The 20,059-nt window shown below is 54.3% G+C and overlaps 1 protein-coding gene across 2 annotated transcripts in view; it reads left to right on the top strand.

Moving 5' to 3' along the window:
* Positions 1–533: 533 nt before the first annotated feature.
* Positions 534–20,059, top strand: part of ANO1 (anoctamin 1) — a 128,715-nt gene continuing 109,189 nt past the window's right edge. For both annotated transcript variants that reach the window (XM_080687730.1, XM_080687729.1), the window contains exon 1: positions 534–626. In XM_080687730.1, the coding sequence (XP_080543856.1) occupies positions 569–626 (58 nt within the window). In that variant the 5' untranslated portion in view covers positions 534–568. The remainder of the gene's footprint in view (positions 627–20,059) is intronic.

The following is a 20,059-nucleotide window of genomic DNA, read 5'->3' as shown; positions in this document are numbered from 1 at the left end:
CCCCACGCTGTGCTGGTCTCTCAGGGCTGAATCGCTACCCCTGCCCCTCCCCCAGTGGACACCCTTCCCTGGGGGCCTGGCTGGGGGCGCGCCTGGTAGGGCTGCTCAGGGCCCCACTGATAAGTCGGTCCAGAACCGGTGGAGAGGCGCCCGCGGAGTGGAGGCGGGGGGCGGGCCGGACTGAGAGCAGAGCACCGGGCGGCTGTTCATCTCCAGCGTCCCGAGCGCTCGCTCGCTCGGTGTCTGGGCGACCGCGGGGGAGTCGATTTGCGCGCGGGGCGGGGCGAGGCGAGGGCGGCGTCCGCAGGTAGCCCCCCTGGGGCGGGAGGCTGGTCCAGGACCCCCAGCGGCCCAAAAAGCCGAGGGGGAGGAGTGGCGCGGCGGTGCGCCAGGGAGGCCAAGTTTGGCTCAGACGCGCGCGCGAGGTTTCGTCTGGACCGGAGGAGGGGTACTGTCCCCTGACCGGCTGGGCTAGGACCCCGGCCCTCAGAACCCTCAAAGACGAAGTCACCTCCTCTCCTGGACCCCGCGCATCTGGGCGCACCGGAGCCGGGCAGCAAGCCCAGCCATGCTGGAGGGCGACATCGGCCTTGAGGGGCTGCCCCCCAAGGAAGACCCTGCAGCCCGTGAGTATCCAGAGGCTGCGAGGGAAGGGGGCGGGGGGGGGGGTAGGGTCCCTGAGCACAGCGCGTTGGGGACCCTGGGGGTGGCAGCTCTCAGGGGACTAAGAGGCACGCGAGGGGCGGGAGACAGGGGACCCCAGCCTCCTTGGTGGGGACCGTCCCCTGCGCTGCTCTGGGGTGTGGAGGGTACTTTGTCAGCCGCAGGTTACACAAACAGGCAGACTGCATCCCGACCGAGGCTGGGCCAGGGATGGGGTTGGGGTTGGGGTTGGGGTTGGGGCTGGGGCTGGGGGTTGCCGCCTGAAGGTTTCTCAGTCCTGGAGAGCACTCCCCCCTACCTTCCCCGCCCCCCCCCCCCCCCCCCCAGCCGTGCTGTGTCCACCGCGTGGCGGATGGAAGGATTTCGGATGTTTTTACAGGCGCTATTAATACACACAATATTTCCGTGCTATTCTGGAGATTTATTTGAGATATAAAGTAACTACTATGACTTGAAGTCATAATGGAAACGGCAGAGGAACTGGGGGTGAGGGGAGGAGATAAATGAGGCTGGGACCGGCGGGGAGGGGGACTCCCTCACTTCCTGGGCCTCTCCCTGCACATAAATCTCGACCCTGGATATTTTTATACCAATAATTTTAAAATAAATGACCCAAGCAGTGCTTCCTGGACGACTTCCCCCTCCCAGTTCAGAGGTTATTAAACAAACCTGGGAGGGGGCGGGACCGGGACAAGGGGCTGCGGCTGCACGCGGTTTACTTAATTGCGCGGCTGCGTCCCACCCCTGGAGCCGCGGGCTGGGCCTCTGTGCCCTGCAATCAGAGTGCCACCTCGGACTGGAGCTGCTAACTATAGCCTGGAGCCCTCCTTCGGATTATGTCCTTCTCCCTCTCTCCTCCCTGCCCCTCTGCTTTCCTTTTGGATTTCCAAGGAGAAACTTCCCCTGCGGCCGCTTCTTAAAAGGCCCAGTTTGGCGTCTTTCTAGAAATGAAGCTGTGCGCTCATCAAATTAAGGGGCCAGAAGGAAGAGAGAGGGCCCCACTCCCAGACAGGGGAGGCAGGAGCTGGGCATCGGAGGGGAGGGGGCGAGCGGCATGAAACGCCAGCCTGGAGGGCCCGCCGTCCTACTCTCAGGAGGCCTCCTGGAAATGGGCCGGTTCCCTGAGACCCAGAGGTGAAGTCATACCTGACGCTCTGTGGTATCCTAGGACCAGCTCGTTCTCACTGCCCTGAGCCGTGGATTGTTACACACGCCACCTCCCTCATTGGTTAGGAAGAAGTTATGTAGCCCACAGTCTGTACCTCCTGCAAGGGCAGGTGGAGGTAGGGGGAGGTGAAGTGGCAATTCCACTGCCTGTCGCACTCCTGCTCATCCCACAAAACCCTGTTGGGATGTCCTATGTGCGTCTCTACACTGATGGCATCCTGGGCATGGAGGGAGGGAGGGAGGGAGGGAGGGAGGGAGGGAGGAGGGAAGAAGGAAAGGAAAGAGGAAAGGAGGGCCAGGGGCAGAGTAGATAACTCACTTGCTGAGTGGGCGTGTGGAAGTCTCTTACACATCATCCCGTGCGGCCCTCACTCTGTGTGGCAGGCCCTGTTGCTGTCCCCATTTATGGATGAGGAAACTGAGTCGTGAAGCAATACCTGGAGGTCAGACAGCTGACAAGTGGCAGAGGCAGGATCGGAAGCCCAGACAGGCTGTTATTCAGCCCACTCGGCGGGAGCAGGAGCGCTCTCTCTCCTGAACCTTTCATTGGCCTGTTCAACAAGCAGCTGTGAGCTGGCTGGGTGCCTGGCACCGTGTCCTCAGGGCTTAGGACACAGCAGAGGACAGAACAGACAACGCCGTGGCCCTGGTGAAGCTTTCTTGACCGCCAAAAGTACCTAATTAAATCCCTAATGTGCTGGCTTAGCGATGGCAACAGCGGCGATTCTAAATCGGGTGGCCAGGGATGTCCTTGTCAGTGGGCAGCATGGTGGCAGCACACACCTGGAGGGCGTGGGGGAAGTGCATTCTGGGCAGAGGGAACAGCCAGTGCAAAACCTCTGACCCAGAGTGCCTGCAACATGCCAGATGGGTTTGTGGAGACAGTTTGGGGAGAATGGAGGGAGGGCGCAGGAGGGGCAAGCGGATTGTGATGAGCCTCTGGTCACTGTGGGGGCTTGGGCTGGTGAGACAGGAGCGCTGGAGGGGTCTGGAGCAGGGAGGGGCGGGAGCTGACTCAGGGGTGGGCAGAATCCCTTTGGCTGCTCCTTAGAGAGCAGGCCGGCCAAGGGCAGAGTCCAGGTGTGAGGTGCTGCAGAGCCCGGTGTGCAGAGAGGCGGAGGCCAGACCTGCGTACGGTGGAAGTCATTGGATGTGGGTCTGAGAGTAAGACAGGCATCAGAGAAGCGCCAGGATTTCTGGATTGCATAGCATCCGCAGGTCTGGTTGGGGGTAGGTGAGGAGTTGCCTTTTTGTTTTTGTTCTTTTAAATTGAGGTTAAATATATAGCATAACATTTTAATCATTTTACGTGTACAATTAATCCAGCGGCATTCACACTACTATGACACCATCACCACCATCTATTTCTAAAACTCTTCAACGTCCCAAACAGAAACTTTGGACCCATTAGACACTGACTCCGTTCCCCTCCCCTCCCCCAGCCCCTGGTACTGTTCTACTTTCTGTCTCCAAGAATGTGACTATTCTGGATACTTCATATGAGTGAAATCATACAATAGCTGGCCTTTTGTGTCTGGCCTATTACACTTTGCATGTTTTCAAGGTTCATCCATGTCATAGCATGTATCAGAACTTCATTCCTTTTTTTAAGGCTGGATGACATTCCATGTAGGTAGAGCCCACACTCTGTTTATTCATTCATCTGTCAATAGACACTTGAGGGGTTTCCACCTTTTGGCGATTGTTCGTAAGGCTGCAATGAACATTTGCATACAGGTACCTGTTTGAGTCCCTGTTTTCAATTCTTTTGGGAATATACCTCGTGGGATAGCTGGATCCTATCTCTAACTTTCTGGGCAATCACCAAACTGAGGCGGCACCATTCCCATTCCCAGTTGGTATGAGGGTTCCAGCTTCTCCACGTCCTAACCAACACTTGCTAGGTTGCATTTTATTTTTTTTAATTGCAGCCATCCTAGTAGGTGGGACCTGATATCTCATTGTGGTTGTGATTTACATTTGCCTAATGACCACTGATACTGAGCATCTTTGCATGTGGTGAGTGGCTGTTTGTATATCTTCTTTATACATCCGTTTTAGTTACTTCGCCTGTTTTTGTAAAATCTTTTTAAAAAGACATATTTTTATTGATTTCAGAGAGGAAGGGAGAGGGAGAGAGAAATAGAAACATCAATGATGAGAGAGAATCATTGATCGGCTGTTTCCTGCATGCCCCACACTGGAGATTGAGCCAGCAACCCGGGGCATGTGCCCTAACCGGGAATCAAACCATGACCTCCTGGTTCATAAGTCGACGCTCAACCACTGAGCCACGCCAGCCGGGCACCTTGGCCCATTATTTTATGGGTTGTCTTCTTGTTGTTGAATTGTAGGAGCTCTTTATATATTCTGGATATTAAACTCTTACCTGTTATATGATTAGCAAGTATTTCCTCACCCCCTTTAGGTTGTCTTCCACTTTCTCGAGAATGTTGATGTCCTTACACATGTCACGTGTTCTCTTCTGTGCTGTGATGTGACACATTGAGCAAACTGTCTTGTTCCGATGCCCAAACCAACCCAACTGAACAGACGGCAATGCATCTCCTTTGGGCCAGTTGCAGTTGCCAGGGGCTGGAGCCACAGGGGAACCACGGGCTTCCTCTCATGGAGTGTACAGCCCGTGTAGAGTTATGCTGTGATTTACGATGTGGAAGGTTCCTGATTCTGGCTAAGTAAGCTCTGTGTGCCAAGGCCGGGTCCACCTGGCAGACCCACCTCCTCACCTCTGAGCTGCTGATGCGGGGGCTCAGCTTCACTTCCTTTATAGCACCCAGCAGGTCAGGTCTCTGTTAACTGCCTCCGTCACACCGGCCTCCCTTGATGTACTCGTTTCTCTAGCCTGAGCACAGGGCCTGGCGTGGTGGCACTTGTGGGTGGGTGGATGGATGTGTGGGTGGATGGGTGGGTGAATGGACCAGTGCCACTGTTCCAAGCCCTTTACATATGTCACATCCTTTAATACTTGGATGATGAGGAAACCGAGGCACAGAGAGAGCATATAATGTGCCCCTGCTCACACAGCCAAGAGTGCCTGTCAATCACTTGGGGTGGACGGGGCATGTCCAGCTGTGCCAGGAGGACCTTGACACTTAGACCAGAGGACATTCAGATGAGGACTGAAAATGGATCCGTGGAGCCCACCCCCCTGGTCCTTCCCAACTCAGCTCCTGCCTCCCCAGCTCTGAGAGGAGAAGGCAGTCCTGGGGGCGGGAGCTTGCAGCTGCTGGAGTCCCAGCAGGAGCCACATGGCTCAGGAGGTCCTTGCTGGTGGGTTGGTTCCCACTCGCATCAATCATGGCCCTCAGCTGTCAGCACTGGCACACGTGTCTGGCTTTTCATGCTGCTTAATGAAGTATTAAAAGCCTTCTGACCCTCAAAATCCACTTGATAATACTCACGTGGCCATTAGGTGGACAAATGACTGGTTCATGCACTTAGCCCTCAGAGGGTCCTGTAATCCAACCAGGGTTCACTTTACTCCCTCTGGGCCTCTCCAAGATTGGGCTGGGCTCCAGGTTCCCACCCAGCTGAGCCCCCCAGGCCCGGACGTCCCGCCCTGTTGGAGAGGGCTATCAGCTGCACCCCTGTTTGCTTCTGGGCGTGGTGAGCAAACATTACCCTCGGCAGCCAAGATTTACTCCTTTCCCTGCACACTCAGCCCGAACGACTTGTGCCCGCATAGGGCCTCGGGTGTGTAATGATTTTTTAATGCGTTGACATGGCACCTCGCGCAGAAGTCTGCGCAGGCCGTTTGTACGGAAACGGGCTATTGATGGGAGCTGTTAGAGCGGAGGCGTCAGCAGCCATAATTTTTATTGCATTGTTTCCTGGGCAGCGGACAGCGGGGACTGCAGCTGATCCGGAGTGCAGGGGGAGGGGGTGGGCCGAGGCCCACGGTACCCCGTTCCTACGTGCACCCTGGAGGTGGCAGTGCTGGAGTTTGGAGCGGTCTCTTTCTAGGCCCGGCTGTGTCCTGGCGAGGGCACTCAGGTCCCTCTGCCCCACGCCGGTGCACGTCACAAGCTATAAGCAGTATTTACTCCCTGCAGGTCCTGCGCCCCCACATGCACTGCGGCCCCACATTCCGCCTGGTGCCTAGTCAGGACGATGCCAGTTCCTGTGCATTTCTGAAATCTGCCTGCTGCTCCCCAGGCCTGTCACCTCACAGGTGGGGCTCACGGCCTCTCAGCTTCCCAGCTCACTCAGCATCACGGCGGATCTTGGCAGAGCTCCTGGGAGTGGCACATGCCATTGTGCTTCATCTGTGCACTCCATGAGAAAGATGTGATTTCTGGTGAAAAGTATGGGAAGGTTTCCACTTCCTCTATGGATGGATGGATAGCAGGTAGGATAGATAGATTTCTAGATAATGATTTTCTATAATATATCATCTTTCTCTACAAATGTAGATTATTTATAAACTAGTGACCCGGTGCACGAAATTCATGCACATTAACAGGGGATTAATTAGAGGAAATAATTTAATATTGCTATTTGCCCATTCTCTATAATAGAAGTGTCAGAGATGAAAGAAAATTAGTAAATGTATATGAAAACCTTCCTCCTGTCAGAGTCTGGGGCACACCATGGGACCCAGAGTCAAGTCCTCGCCCACCCATGTGCACCTCAAAATTGCGTGAGACCCAGACCCGGCTGCCCCTCCCCCCCCCATTGGGTTAGATCCAGACCTGGCCAGTCCCACCCTTGTCAAGCCCTGCCAGGCAGGGGGTGTAGCCTCAGGTCCCCTGGCCTGGCACCAGGATGGGGGGCGTGGCCTGAGGTCCCCCCAGCCCAGACCGGGGCGGGGGAGTGCCTTGAGGTCCTCCATCAAGCCCCACCAGGTGGGGGACACGGCCTGAGATCCCCTGTCAAGCCCCGCTGGGTGGGGAGCATGGCCTGAGGTCCCCCATCAAGCCCCACCAGGTGGGGGGGTGTAGCCTCAGGTCCCCCATCAAGCCCCGCTGGTCAGGGGCGCAGCCTCAGTTCCCCCAACTCAGCACTGGGGGTGCACCTTGAGGTCCCCTGTCAAGCCCTGCTGGGTGGGGGGCATGGCCTGAGGTCCCCTGTCAAGCCCCATGGGGGTGGGGGAGGGCATAGCCTCAGGTCCCTGCTAATTGCTTGTTAAAGCTCCTTATGGGAACTTGGCCTCAGCTGTGGGTGCAGCCATCTTTGTGATGGAGTGATGGTCAATTAGCATATTCCCTCTTTATTAGATAGGATTAAAATTTGTTATCAGTATGGCTGATTTCGGGTTATATTGTCACCTAAAAAAGAGCTCCAACTGCTTTCTTCATCTCTCATGATGCGTTTTTAAAACCCGCCGGTTGGCTTTGTGTGTTTGGTGACATGTTTCTGCCTGAGGACCTCAGAAGGCGGGCTCAGGGTGGGCTCACACTGCTTCCCACAAACCCGTCCGGCCAGGAGCACCCGGCAGGCGCTCACTCCCAGCCGGTATAACTGAGTAATTGTCTCTACCATTACCCTGGTTTTGTTTAAACAAACTTTTTCTTTTCAAACAGTTTCAGATTTACAGAATTATTGCAAAGATAGCACAGCAAGTTCCCCAGTACCCATGGCAGGTTTCCCGTCGTTAACGCCTTACATCGTGTGGGACACTGTCGCAGCAATGAGCCGACAGAGACACATTAGTATTAACTAAAGTCTATCCTTGATGCACAATTTCTTGGCTTTTACCGAACGTCCTTTCCTGTCCCAGCACCCCATCCGGGACACCACGTTACCTTTAGTCGTCATGTCTCTGGAGGCTCCTCGGGCTGGGGCAGTTTCTGACTGTCTTTGTTTTTGATGACCTTGACAGTTTTGGGGAGGACTGTGCAGAGCTTTCCTGTTCTTAACTGGAACTTTTTTGTCACGATTAGCCTGAGGTTGTAGGTTGGGGAGGACCCTGGGGGTGAGGTGCCCTGCTCACCCCAGCGGCAGGCACATGCTCTCAGGGTGACTCGTCCCGTGATGCCAACCTCGCTCACCTGGCTGAGGTGTGCGCGTCAGGCTCCTCCCTGAAGTTCCCTGTTTCTCTCTTGACCACTGGTGTTTGCAGTTCCGGAGTTTGATTGATGGCCATAGGAGGTTTTAGATCAGAGCCACCAATTTATGAAAGCGCCTGACTGAATGTGCTGAGTTCTTATCACTCGTGGACTCTTCCTTAATGAATATTGTAGCATCAGCGTTCCTTACACAACCGACAGCCTGTGCGGTTACAAATGAAGTGATATCTGACAAAGAATACAAACCCTTTAAAGCTCTCACTTGGCCAGAGTTCCAGGGTGGTTACAAGTATTCAGCTGAGCGATCAACTGAGTCTTGGCCTCAACTGACCACCTCATTGACACACAGAGGCTCCAACGTCCATTTCCAAGGGAAGTCTTTAAATAATTGTCACTGATTTTAATAAATATTCATCTGAATAGGTGCTTGTTTGCCCTTAGGAGACTAATGCATGTCCCTTGTCTCCTCCAGAGACCCCTGAATTTGAGAAAGCCAGGTCCAACCTTCAGGTAACAGAAGGAAACTGGGGCTCAGGGAGGTTGAGGGATATTCCTAAGGGCACACAGCGGTTTGGTGGCAGAGCTGGGACTAGAGCTCATGTGTGTTTACTCCAAGTCCCGTGCTCACTCGCCTCCTCCCTAACCTAACAAGGAGGTGAGGGTGTAAGGATGGCCACCGTGGCAGCCCCTTCAGAAAGCTACACTGGAAACCAGCCTTGAAGATCCGCCTAGTGCCACCTGCTTCCTGCCGCCATAGAAGAGAGAGGAGACGCCGTCTCTTCAGCTGAGTGGAGGTAGCTGTCATTAGAGAGCGGTTGTATGGAACATGCGCGGAGCTCCTGGAAGGCTGGGACCCCAGGGCATGGACAATGCCCAAGTGCTGAGAGGCAGGAGGGCACGAGACCTGAACAAGGAACAGTGGGTTCACTTCCCTCAACTGGGCTCCTCCTGGGCCGCTCCCTGGGAGGTGGGCGGTGGGTGGAGCCACCTGCAGTGTTTAAGTGTGTTCTCTGCTCACTGTTCTTTCCCGGGCGAGGGGACCAGCCGTGTTAGTTGAATCTGTATGAATCTGTATGTTCCCTCGAGGACAGTGTGGGTGGCTCCCAAGCATATTTAGGCTGCTTCACATTTTACACTTAACTCTGGTTTTCAGAAAAATACCCTGCTACCCTGTGTGGTGTGGCTCCGTCGGTTGAGCGTCATCCCATGTACCAAGGTCTCTAGTTCCATTACTGGTCAGCGCACATGCCCAGGTTACGGGCTCAACTCCCTGTAGGGGGCGTGCAGGAGGCAGCCGATTGATATTTCTCTTTCACATCCATGTCTCTTTCTCTCTGTCTCTCTCTCTCTCATACACACACACACAAAATCCATTAAAAAATCTTTTAAAAAGATTGTCCTCCCTTCTCCCAAATAAAAAAAATGACAGTCCACTTAGGCATTTGGATAAAATATAAGAAAACTAGTGGCCCGGTGCACAAAATTCGTGCACATTAAAAGGGGATTAATTAAAGGAAATAATTTAATATTGCTATTTGCCCTTTCTCTATAATAGAAGTGTCAGAGATGAAAGAAAATTAGTAAAATGTATATGAAAACCTTCCTCCTGTCAGAGTCTGGGGTGCACCACGGGACCCAGAGTCAAGTCCCTGCCCACCCACATGTGCCTCAAAATTGCGTGAGACCCAGACCCGGCCGGCCCCTGCCCCCCCACCTCGTTGGGATAGATCCAGACCTGGCTAGTCCCACCCTTGTCAAGCCCCGCTGGGCAGGGAACGTAGCCTCAGGTCCCCTGGCCTGGCACCAGGACAGGGGGCATGGCCTGAGGTCCCCCAGCCCAGACCGGGGTGGGGGGGCATGCCTTGAGGACCCCGTCAAGCCCCGCCAGGTGTGGGAGATGGCCTGAGATCCCCTGTCAAGCCCCGCTGGGTGGGGGACATGGCCTGAGGTCCCCCATCAAGCCCTGCCAGGTTGTGGGGGGGCACAGCCTCAGGTCCCCTGTCAAGCCCCATCGGCAGGGGTTGCAGCCTCAGGTTCCCCCGACCCAGCACTGAAGGTGCACCTTGAGGTCCCCTGTCAAGCCCTGCCAGGCAGGGGGGCGCAGCCTCAGGTCCCCTGGCTCAGTGCTGGGGTGGGGGGTGCGGGCTGAGGTCCCCTGTCAAGCCCCACCTGGTGGGGGGTGTGGCCTGAGGTCCCCTAGCCCAGCACCAGGACGGGAAGCACACCTTGAGGTCCCCTGTCAAGCCCTGCCGGGTGGGGGACACGGCCTGAGTTCCCCTGTCAAGCCCCACGGGGCAGGGGAGGGTGTAGCCTCAGGTCCCTGCTGATTGCTCGTTAAGGCTCCTTATGGGAACTTGGCCTCAGCTGTGGGTGCAGCCATCTTTGTGACGGAGTGATGGTTAATTAGCATATTCCCTCTTTATTAGATAGGATGGCATTAAACAACATCAGGGTGAAGGGGGGAAATGAAGGATGCAAAGGGCAGAGCCAGAGAGGGACCAGGAGTGAGCCCCGGCAGGCAGAGCTCCCCTGGTGCCTGCTGGCCACACAGGCCACGGGGCTTAGGCGAGGCTCTCTCCAGCCTCCCCAGGCGCAGCCACCGATTCCCACACAGCCCCCTCCCAGGAGCACACTCCCCCACCCCCTCCCCTCCTCCTTTTGCCTTAGATGTCTTCTGAGAGGCCTTCCCAGTCCACTCCATCCACCTGGGAGTGCCCATTGGCTGCACTCCCAGCACCAGCTCGCTCCTTGCAGCTTTGATCAGGCTTCGTAATTAGACGTTTTAAATGGAGGTGTAATTGGCATAGAGTAAAATGCCAGGGCCTTAAGTGCAGTTCCATCGGTTTCAACACAGATTCGTGCCTCTGTGTAACTCGCACCCCATCAAGACAAAGACTGTTCCAGCTCTTAGCTATTATAAATTGCACTGCTAGGAACATAGGGGTGCGCACATGCTTTCTGATCGGTGTTTTGAGTTTCTGAGGATATATTCCTACAAGTGGGATCATGGGGTCAAGTGGCAGTCCCACATTTAATTTTTTGAGAAGACTCCATACTGTTTTCCACCGTGGCTGCACCAGTCTGCATTCCCACCAGCAGTGCACGAGGGTTCCCTTTTCTCCACATCCTCGCCAGCACTTGACACCTGTTGATTTGATGATGGTAGCCATTCTGACAGGTGTGAGGTGATATATCATTGCCATTTTAATTTGCATCTCTCAGATGATTAGTGACTTTGAGCATTTTTTTCATCATGTCTCTTGGTCATCTCTATGTCCACTTTGGAGAAGTATCTATTTAGGTCCTTTCCCCATTTTTTAATTGGACTGTTTGTCTTCCTTTTGTAAGTTGTGTGAGTTCCTTATATACTTTGGATATTAACCCCATATCAGATGTAGCATTGGCAAATACGGGCGGCTCCCTTTTCATTTTGTTGATGTTTTCTTTTGCTGTGCAGCTTCTTATTTTGATGTAGTCCCATTACCAAAGAATGTGTGTGCATATATGCATAGCCCATGGACACAGACAAGAGTGGTGAAGCCCTGGGGAGGGGGGCGGGGGGCTAGAAAGGGTCAATGGGGGGAATAGGGGACATCTGTAATACTTTCAACAATAAAGATGAAAATAAAATATAATCACAAAAAAAGGTGTAGAATATTCCTATCACCCCAGGAAGGGCCTCGGGTCCCTGCCCCGTCGCCCCTCCCTTTGCCCCTCCCATCCCCATCACCACGGAATAGTCGCAGACATAACCTCCGCTGCTCAGCAGAACGCTCCGTGCACCGCGAGAGGGTGTGCGACTGCGCATTTCCCACGAAGCGGGTGGACCACGGTCTGTGTATCCATCCTTCTAGACAGATTGCTTATTTCCAGTGGGAGCCATTAAGAAAACTGCGAGGAACAAAGCTTTTGATGGACATGTATTTTCATTTCTCCGATAAAATGCCAACAACTGGAGCCCTGGGTCAGAGGCAGAGGTGTGTTTATTTAAGAAACTGCCAAGCAGTTGGCCAAAGTGCCCCCCACTCTCCGCCCAGTGTCTGAGAATGTAATTGGGCTTTTGTGTACTGGACTTATTTACTGCCCCTCCCCCGATGTAACCGCCAGGTAGTCAAGGATTGCACCGCCACTGGGCAGGCCAGGTGCTCAGTCCACGTTTGCCAAACGAAGGACATACCTGTACCGCAGCTTTTTCCTGTATGGAGCCAGGAACCCACCCCCTGCTGTGAAAGGGGAGACAGTGAGAGGCTGCCCCTGGCCCACTAGGAGCGTCTGATAGCGGTGCTGAGGGTTCCCTCAAGGAGAAAGGGCAGGGAAGCCCACGTCCTCCGCCAGCCAGTGTGGGCCGCTCTGTCCTGTTCTGAAAGGCTCTGAGTCAGGTGTAACCAGAGCTCCCGCCGCCCAGGTGAGGTCTGGGGAAGGCACTTACCGAGAACCCCCGGGACTGCCCAGGAGATCACGTTTGTAATTGTAACTGAGCTTACTTGTTGAATGGGGAGATGAAAGCGGGGGGCATAGCGACGCAGAATGAGTCCTTGGGGGGAATTGTCTGATAAGCCTCCTTTCTGTCAATAATTAGCTGGAGCTTCATTTGTGTGTTTGGGCTCCCAGCAGAGGCAGAAAATGGAACGTGCCACCTGCTTCTCGGAACGCTTATCGCTTATCTGTGTGTTCCCACGGGAGAGGCGGCTTCCCATTAATGCAAAAATCACGTCAGGTCACTAGACCTAATGAGCATGTGAAAAGGCGCTCACGTTCACGGGCCATCGGGAAATGCGAGGGAAACCACTCTGGGAAATCGATAGGTGGCATTTGCTGCTGGTGAACAAGCGTGGACTCGGGGCCCCGGAAAGCCACTCCTGGGAGATTCTCCACTAGAGCTGCCCACTTGCTCAGTCAAGGCCATGTGGCGTGCCTGGCAGCGAGGTCCACAAGAGCCCCGAACGCGAAGCTCCTGAATGCCCACGAGCACAAGGATGGACACGCACATGGCCCGTTCCACCACGGCTCTGCCCACAGCCCTGGGGCTGAACCGGCCGCAATAACTCCCAACGTCGGGAAAGAATCCCAGAGATCGCGATGAGCCACGGAGGCCAGGTGCACACTGTGCTTATATAACATGCAGAAACGGCTCGACGCACGCAGAGACGGGAACGGCACAGGGTGTCCTCTGGGGTCAGGAAGGCGCTCTGGCGGCTGGCAGGTGTGTGTGTGGTTAGCGAAAGCGTACTGAGCTGTGGCTTTACCTACGTGAGTGATACTTCCATGCAGGTCTCTAAGAAGTAAGGAGCCTGGCCGGCGATTCCCAGAGCGGGGCGTGTAGGATGCAGCCGACCAATGATTCCCTCTCATCATTGATGTTTCTCTCTTCCCTTTCTCTCTCCCTTCCTCTCTGAAATCAATCCTATATAATAAAGAGGTAATATGCAAATTGACACTTACGCCCTCACACAAGATGGCTGCCCCCATGTGGTCAAAGATGGCCACCACAAGATGGCCGGCAGGGGAGGGTAGTTGTGGGCGATAAGGCCAGCAGGGCAGGGCAGTTGGAGGCAAATGGGCCTGCAGGGGAGGGCAGTTGGGGGGACCAGGCCTGCAGGGGAGGGCAGTTGGGGGCGATGAGGCTGGCAGGGGAGGGCAGTTGGGGACAATTGGGCTGGCAGGGGAGCAGTTAGACGTCAATCAAGCTGGCAGGGAGTGGTTAGGGGGTGATCAGGCTGGCAGGCAGGTGAGCGGTTGGAAGCCAGCAGTCCTGGATTGTGAGAGGGATGTCCGACTGCTGGTTTAGGCCCGATCCCCCCTAACTGGCCTCCCCTGCAGGCCTGGTCCCCCCCTAACTGCCCTCCCCTGCAGGCCTGTGGGATCGGGCCTAAACTGGCAGTTAGTCGGACATCCCCTGTGGGGTCCCAGATTAGAGAGGGTGCAGGCCGGGCTGAGGGACACCCCCCGCCCCCGTGCACGAATTTTGTGCACTGGGCCACTAGTGTGTGTGTGTGTGCGTATAATTTCTTTTTAAAGAAGAAGTAGGGCCGAAACCGGTTTGGCTCAGAGGATAGAGCGTCGGCCTGCGGACTGGGGGGTCCCGGGTTCGATTCCGGTCAAGGGCATGTACCTTGGTTGCGGGCACATCCCCAGTGGGAGGTGTGCAGGAGGCAGCTGGTCGATGTTTCTCTCTCATTGATGTTTCTAACTCTCTATCCCTCTCCCTTCCTCTCTGTGAAAAATCAATAAAATAAATAAAAATTAAAAAAAAAGAAGAAGTAGGGACAGGGCAGTGCCAGAAGCCACCCCTGCTCTGAGTCACCTAAGCAGCTCTGGAGGAGAACGTGCTCGCTGCCCGCATGGCTCAGCGCACCCCAGTGGAGCTCAGCTTACCGCCCATCGCTGTGGAAGGGTGGGAGCCAGTGCAGAGCAGAGGGACACACGTTGGGCAGCATGATGGGCTTCTCCCATAGAGGGCCTGTGGGAGGGCCATGCTCAGAGACCCCTGCTCCTCGTGGGTGCCACTTGTCAAGCAACTCGCTGGCACGCATTTTGAGCCGTGTCCAGTAAACTAGGAATTCTAGACCCGTGGGAGGTTAGCAGACTGTGCCAGGCCCTCGAGTTGACCAAGGGCATGATGATAAAAATGAGCTCACCATTCGGAGTCTCCATAACACATGTACTAGTTACCTTGCGCCATGTGACAGACCACCACAGAACCTCATGGCTTAAAACAGTCCCCAGGCACCATCTCGGCATCCTCCGTGGGTCAGAAACCCAGCAGTGGCGTAGCTGGGTGGTTCTGGCTGGGGTCTCCCGTGAGGTTGTGGTCACCATGTCAGCCAGGGCTGCCCGCGTCCGAAGGCTTTTCCCAGGAGGCCTGGGTGCCTCACCACGTGGGCCCCTCCAAGGGCTGCTGGATGGTCCCCACATGTGGGGACCGGCATCCCCCAGAGCCTGTGGCCCAGGAGAGAGCAAGGAAGAGGCTGGCATGCCTCGCACGACCCAGTGTCATGGTCACACTGTGACCTGTTCGTTAGAAGGGTGTCACTAAGGCCAACACACAGGAGAGGAGGGGAGATTGGGCTCCACCTTCTGAAGAGAGGAGTCTCAGAGAATTTGGGGACCTAGTGCAAAAGCACCCAGCAAAGCTCAGGGTCAGCAGCATTCCAGGGGCTCCATGCGGCCTAGATTTGCTGACCAACCATGGAATGAAACCAACTGTCCCTGGGCCGCACCCAGGCAGAAAGCGACTTCCTTTGGCCTGTGCCCGTGGGGCCTAAGACATGTCGACCACCTGTCCCCCCTCGGGCAGGATGCTCATTCTCCTCTAACCATTGCCCAGAACCCAGGCTCCTGGGCAGATCCAGAGACCACGTGTGTCCTCTCCCGCGAGTTCATGGTAGGGTCATTGGCGGGGGGGCAATAACACATTTGTAAAGGAGCCTAAAATTGTGTAAGGTCTCAGGCAGCCAATGGTGACAGCGCGCCTGGCCACACTTGCTAAGGTTTGGGCGCCTCAGCAGATGTCAGAAGGCTTGGGCGCATCACACGTGCGGACCTGTCCTGTGGTTTCCAGGACGTGGCAGTAAGATCAGTCCAGTTAAAGAGACCAGAGACAGAAGCCGTGGCATCGTCTCCTGTCGCTGCGTGACAAATATCCCAGAATGCTGTGGCTTCAAACAGCAACCATGTCTTACTGCCCATCAGGCTGTGGGTCAGTGGGGCTGACTTGTGCTCAGTGTGGGTTTACAGTGGGGAGTGAAACAGCCATTTACGTGGAGAGAGAGAGAGGGGAACAATTCTAAAATGCCGTCACCATAGATACTTATGGTGGCTGAGGTCGACTGTGTTGACAGCACACCAGATGCTTGAGTGGGCACTTTACACAGGTCGTCTCATCACCAGCCATTGAACCTGACAAGGGAGATGCTGTTCCTTCCCCACTCACAGGTGAGGAAACAGCAAGGTCTAACGGGTCCTCAAACTGCGGCCCGCGGGCCACATGCGGCCCGCTGAGGACATTTATCCAACCCGCCGGGTGCCGCTGCCTGTCCTGCTTAGCAGCCGACTCATCCCGGGCCCGCAGTGAGCATAGGAATTTGTTCATAGTTTTTTTTTTTAAACTATAGTCCGGCCCTCCAACTGTCTGAGGGACAGTGAACTGGCCCCCTGTTTAAAAAGTTTGAGGACCCCTGGGAGGTGGCAGCTCAGGGTTCACATCCACAGGTGGGACCGTGAGCCTCACAGCACTGCAGGCCACTCGCAGATGGAAGCAGGGGATGAAACAGGTCGAGACAGGCGTGCATCCTCTATTCCAGGGGCTTGTGACCACGGGCCCCTCCGTTGCTCTGTCTTTAAAATATACTGCGGAGCAATAGGCCTGTCCTTTCGTGACCGCCCTGGGCTCTTTCAGTCTCAGCAAACAATCTTGCAATGCTGTTAGGAGACGTTCAACATGGTGGCCACGTGGGGCTGACTCTACCGGCACGTGGGCCAGCCCTTGACTCATGGAATTAGAACTGGTGACAAAATTCCCGCCACAAGTACATCATGCTTGTCGCCATGGTCACTGAGCATCTCTTTTGGGTTCAGAACTTTGTTATGGGTTTATTACCTCGTTTACTCCCCAGGGCATTCCTGAAAGGTAGGCATCGTTATCCTCATTCTACAAAGAAGCTGCGGCTCCGAGAGGTCGAGTACCTTGGCAAAGGCCACACAGCTTGTACCGATAGATCAGACCAGGATGCTTTACTTGGCCAGTTTCAGAATCAGGGAGGAGGTGGCATGTTGCTTAAAATGTTAATGAAAAAAACTGCTGTTGGCATCCCGTCCTGGCTTATTCTAGGAGCGTCTGTGAGAAATGCCTATGGCTTGAAATCTCCACTTCTCTGTGGAGTCAGCCAAACATGGCCTCATTGTTGATCTTCAGATTCATATTTTTAGTGTGAGGTGGGTTGTGTTTATTTTTTGATAAATAGTAAAAATGAGGTTTCTATAAATAAAGCCATGACTCTCCCCCTCCCCCCCTCATTTTACTTCCTGTGCACGATTCACAAGTGAGTGGACCAATCAGATGCGGTTACCAGTTCCAAAGAATTCAAAACGGAAAGTTCCCGTGAGGAGCAGAGAAGGGAGCCCGCGTAGGCGCCTTGTTACGCGCCGGAGCACCGTCTGCCCGGGAGTGCGCTTTGATGGTTTGTCGTGACAGTTACCTGAAGGGATTACCCGTCCAGGACTGTGGCTCTTTTAACGGAAAGCCATCCTTTTTTTAAAAAACGGGGAACAGTTGTAGACCAAGTGATAAAACTGTTTCCACTTCTCAGTCTAGTGCCCATGCGGGGTCGGGGAGCACAGACCCATCGTAAGATTTTGGCTTCTCTGAGGTCCCGCTCTCCGGGGATCCGAGGCAACCCCAGAGCAGAGGCCCCCGTGGAACCTGGGCCACTGAAGGCCACACACAAACTCCCAACAAACTTCAGGGGGTACATTTGCAGTAGCTCTTGGCTGCCACTGCCACCACTTAACAAACCAAAGATGAAACCTTTCGAGACTACGGATACGTGGAGACAAGCCCTGGTCCCTAACCTTGTCTACCTGTCTCCTGAGCCTCATCATTGCTGCCTGCAGGCCGACTTCCCACCTGTGCACATAGCCCAGCATGCAGCCAGTGCGCCAGGAGCTTGCATCCAATCTGCTACCCAAACTTCCTCCGGGTCAGGCCAGTATCCCAACCTTCCCCTCTCCCTCCCATCCTCACATTTTATCCCTGTGGCTTTTTCCTGCCTGCCCTCTGTATTCCCTCAGACCTTGTCTGCCCCCAGCTCTGTTCAACGAGCTTGCCAAGTCCAGAGATGGCCTGGTTGGGCTCTGCCCGTGTCCACATGCCACCTTGGAACCTGACCCAGCATGCATCTTGCTTCCTACCGCCTCCACTCAGCTCGCTCCCTGTCCCCACCCCCAGGCACCACCCTTTCTTTCCTACAAGCTCTGACCCTCCGAGGAGCCTTCAGCTCTTTGTGTTTATGGTGGTAAAAACACACAACATCCCACGTACCCTCTTGACCATTTGAAGTGTGTGGTGCAGTCGTGTTAACCACACACAGAGGGTCTCTGGGACTGTTTCATCTTGCAAAACCGAAACTCTGTCCCCACTGAACAGCAACTCCCCCCCCACTACTGTCCCTCCAGCACCTCTCCCCAGCACCACCTTTCTCCTTTATGTTTCAACAGTTAGTCTGCTTTTGGTCCCCCTAGAAGTGGGATCACACAGGGTTTGTCCTTCTGTGTCTGGCTTCTTTCACTCGGCACAATGTCCTCAAGGTCCATCCACATTGTAGCGGGTGTCAGGACTCCCCTCCTTCTTAAGGGTGAATACTGTTCCATTGTGCGGGTGGGCCAGGCACTCTTTATCCGTCAGTCGATGGGCACATGTTGCTCCCACTTCTTGGCTACTGTGAATAGCGATGCAATGGACTTGGGTGTGCAGATAACTCTTCAGGATTCTGCATTCAGTTTGGGGGATAGATCCCCATGAGGGGATCGCTGGCGCGTACAGTGATTCTATTCGTAGTTGCTGAGGAGCCTCCATGCTGTTTCCACAGCAGCTGCACCGTTTTGCATCCCCACCAGCAGCGCACAAGGTTCCAATCCCTGCACACCCTCGCCCACACTTGTGCTTTTCTGATTTTACTGTAGCCGTTGTAATGGGTGTGAAGTGGCCTCTCTCATGGTTTTGACTTGCATTTCCCTGATGACTAGTGATGTTGAGCATCTTTTGTTCGCCTGCTGGCCATTTGTGTCTGTTCTTTGGAGAAATGTCTATTCAAGTCCTTGGCCCACTTTTTTTTTTTTTTAAATATATTTTATTGATATTTTACAGAGAGGAAGGGAGAGGGATAGAGAGTTAGAAACATCGATGAGAGAGAAACATCGATCAGCTGCCTCTTGCACACCCCCTACTGGGGATGTGCCCGCAACCAAGGTACATGCCCTTGACCGGAATCGAACCTGGGACCCTTCAGTCCGCAGGCCGACGCTCTATCCACTGAGCCAAACCGGTTTTGGCCTTGGCCCACTTTTTAATCAGATTTGGGGGGTTTTGTTTTGAGTTGTAGGTGTTGTTTATGTAACCCCGATAGTAAACCCCTCATCACACAAATGGTTTGCAAATGTTTCCTCTCTGCGCAGGTTGCCTCTCTCTCTGTTGGAGGTTTCCTTTGATGCACTAGAAGGTCTCAGTTTGATGTGGTCCCACTGGCTTCTTTTCACTTTTGTTGCCTGTGCTTTTGGTGTCATATTCAAGAAATCATCGTCAGCCCTGTCCAGTGTGTTCAGTGGTTAGAGCGTCAGCCCGCACACCTAAGGCTCTCGGGTTCAATTCCTGGTCAAGGGCACATGCCTAGGTTGCAAGTTCGATTCCCAGCCCTGGTTGGGGAGCGTGTGGGAGGCAACCGATGTGTCTCACATCAATGTTTCTTCTGCCTCTCTCCCCCCGCCCCCCAACTCTCTCTAAAAATCAATGGGAAAATATCCTCAGGTGAGGATTAACAAAAGAAAAAGAAGTCACCCCTAAATCCTTTGTCGTAAAGCTTTTCCCGAATGTTTTCTTCTTGCAGTTTTATAGTTTCAAGTCTTACGTTTGGGTCTTGGATCCATGTTGAGTTACTTTTTGTATGTGGTGTGAGGGAAGGGCCTCCATCCACCCTTTTGCATGTGGATAGCCAGTTCTCCCAAACCATTTGTTAAAAGACCGCCTTTCCCCACCGGGCGATCTTAGCTCCCCATTGAAGATCATTTCGACTGTATACTCGAGGGCTACTTCTGGGCTCTCTATTCTGTCCATAGGCCTGTGTGTCTGTCTTTATGCCGCGACCATGCTATTTAGGAGCAATTGACTCTTTTAAAAAGCTGTGGTGTTTGCCTAATTATTTGGCAATATGTGCCTTAACCTGCTTCTACTTTTCCCCAACTTTGAACAAAGCAGGTGCCCTTTAGACTTGGTGACAATTAATGGCCATAGAGACCTTACGAAGGGAGACTGCCCTGGTCATTGAGCGTAGTGGAGTAACTCCCAGCCTTCCCCTGCCCGGGAACAGATACACCACCTCCAGGAAGCCCCTGTGGATGCGGCACTCAGCATCCCATGTCCCGCACATCTTAGTGGGGGGGGCTTCAAGGAATTGAGGGACGAGCATGGTCCAGCCACAGAGTCTCCA

Source organism: Plecotus auritus (genome assembly GCF_963455305.1).
Source record: "Plecotus auritus genome assembly, chromosome: 9".
Taxonomy (NCBI): Eukaryota; Metazoa; Chordata; class Mammalia; order Chiroptera; family Vespertilionidae; genus Plecotus; species Plecotus auritus.
The sequence above is the reverse complement of the archived record's forward strand: the minus strand, read 5'-3'. Positions and strand labels throughout refer to the sequence as shown.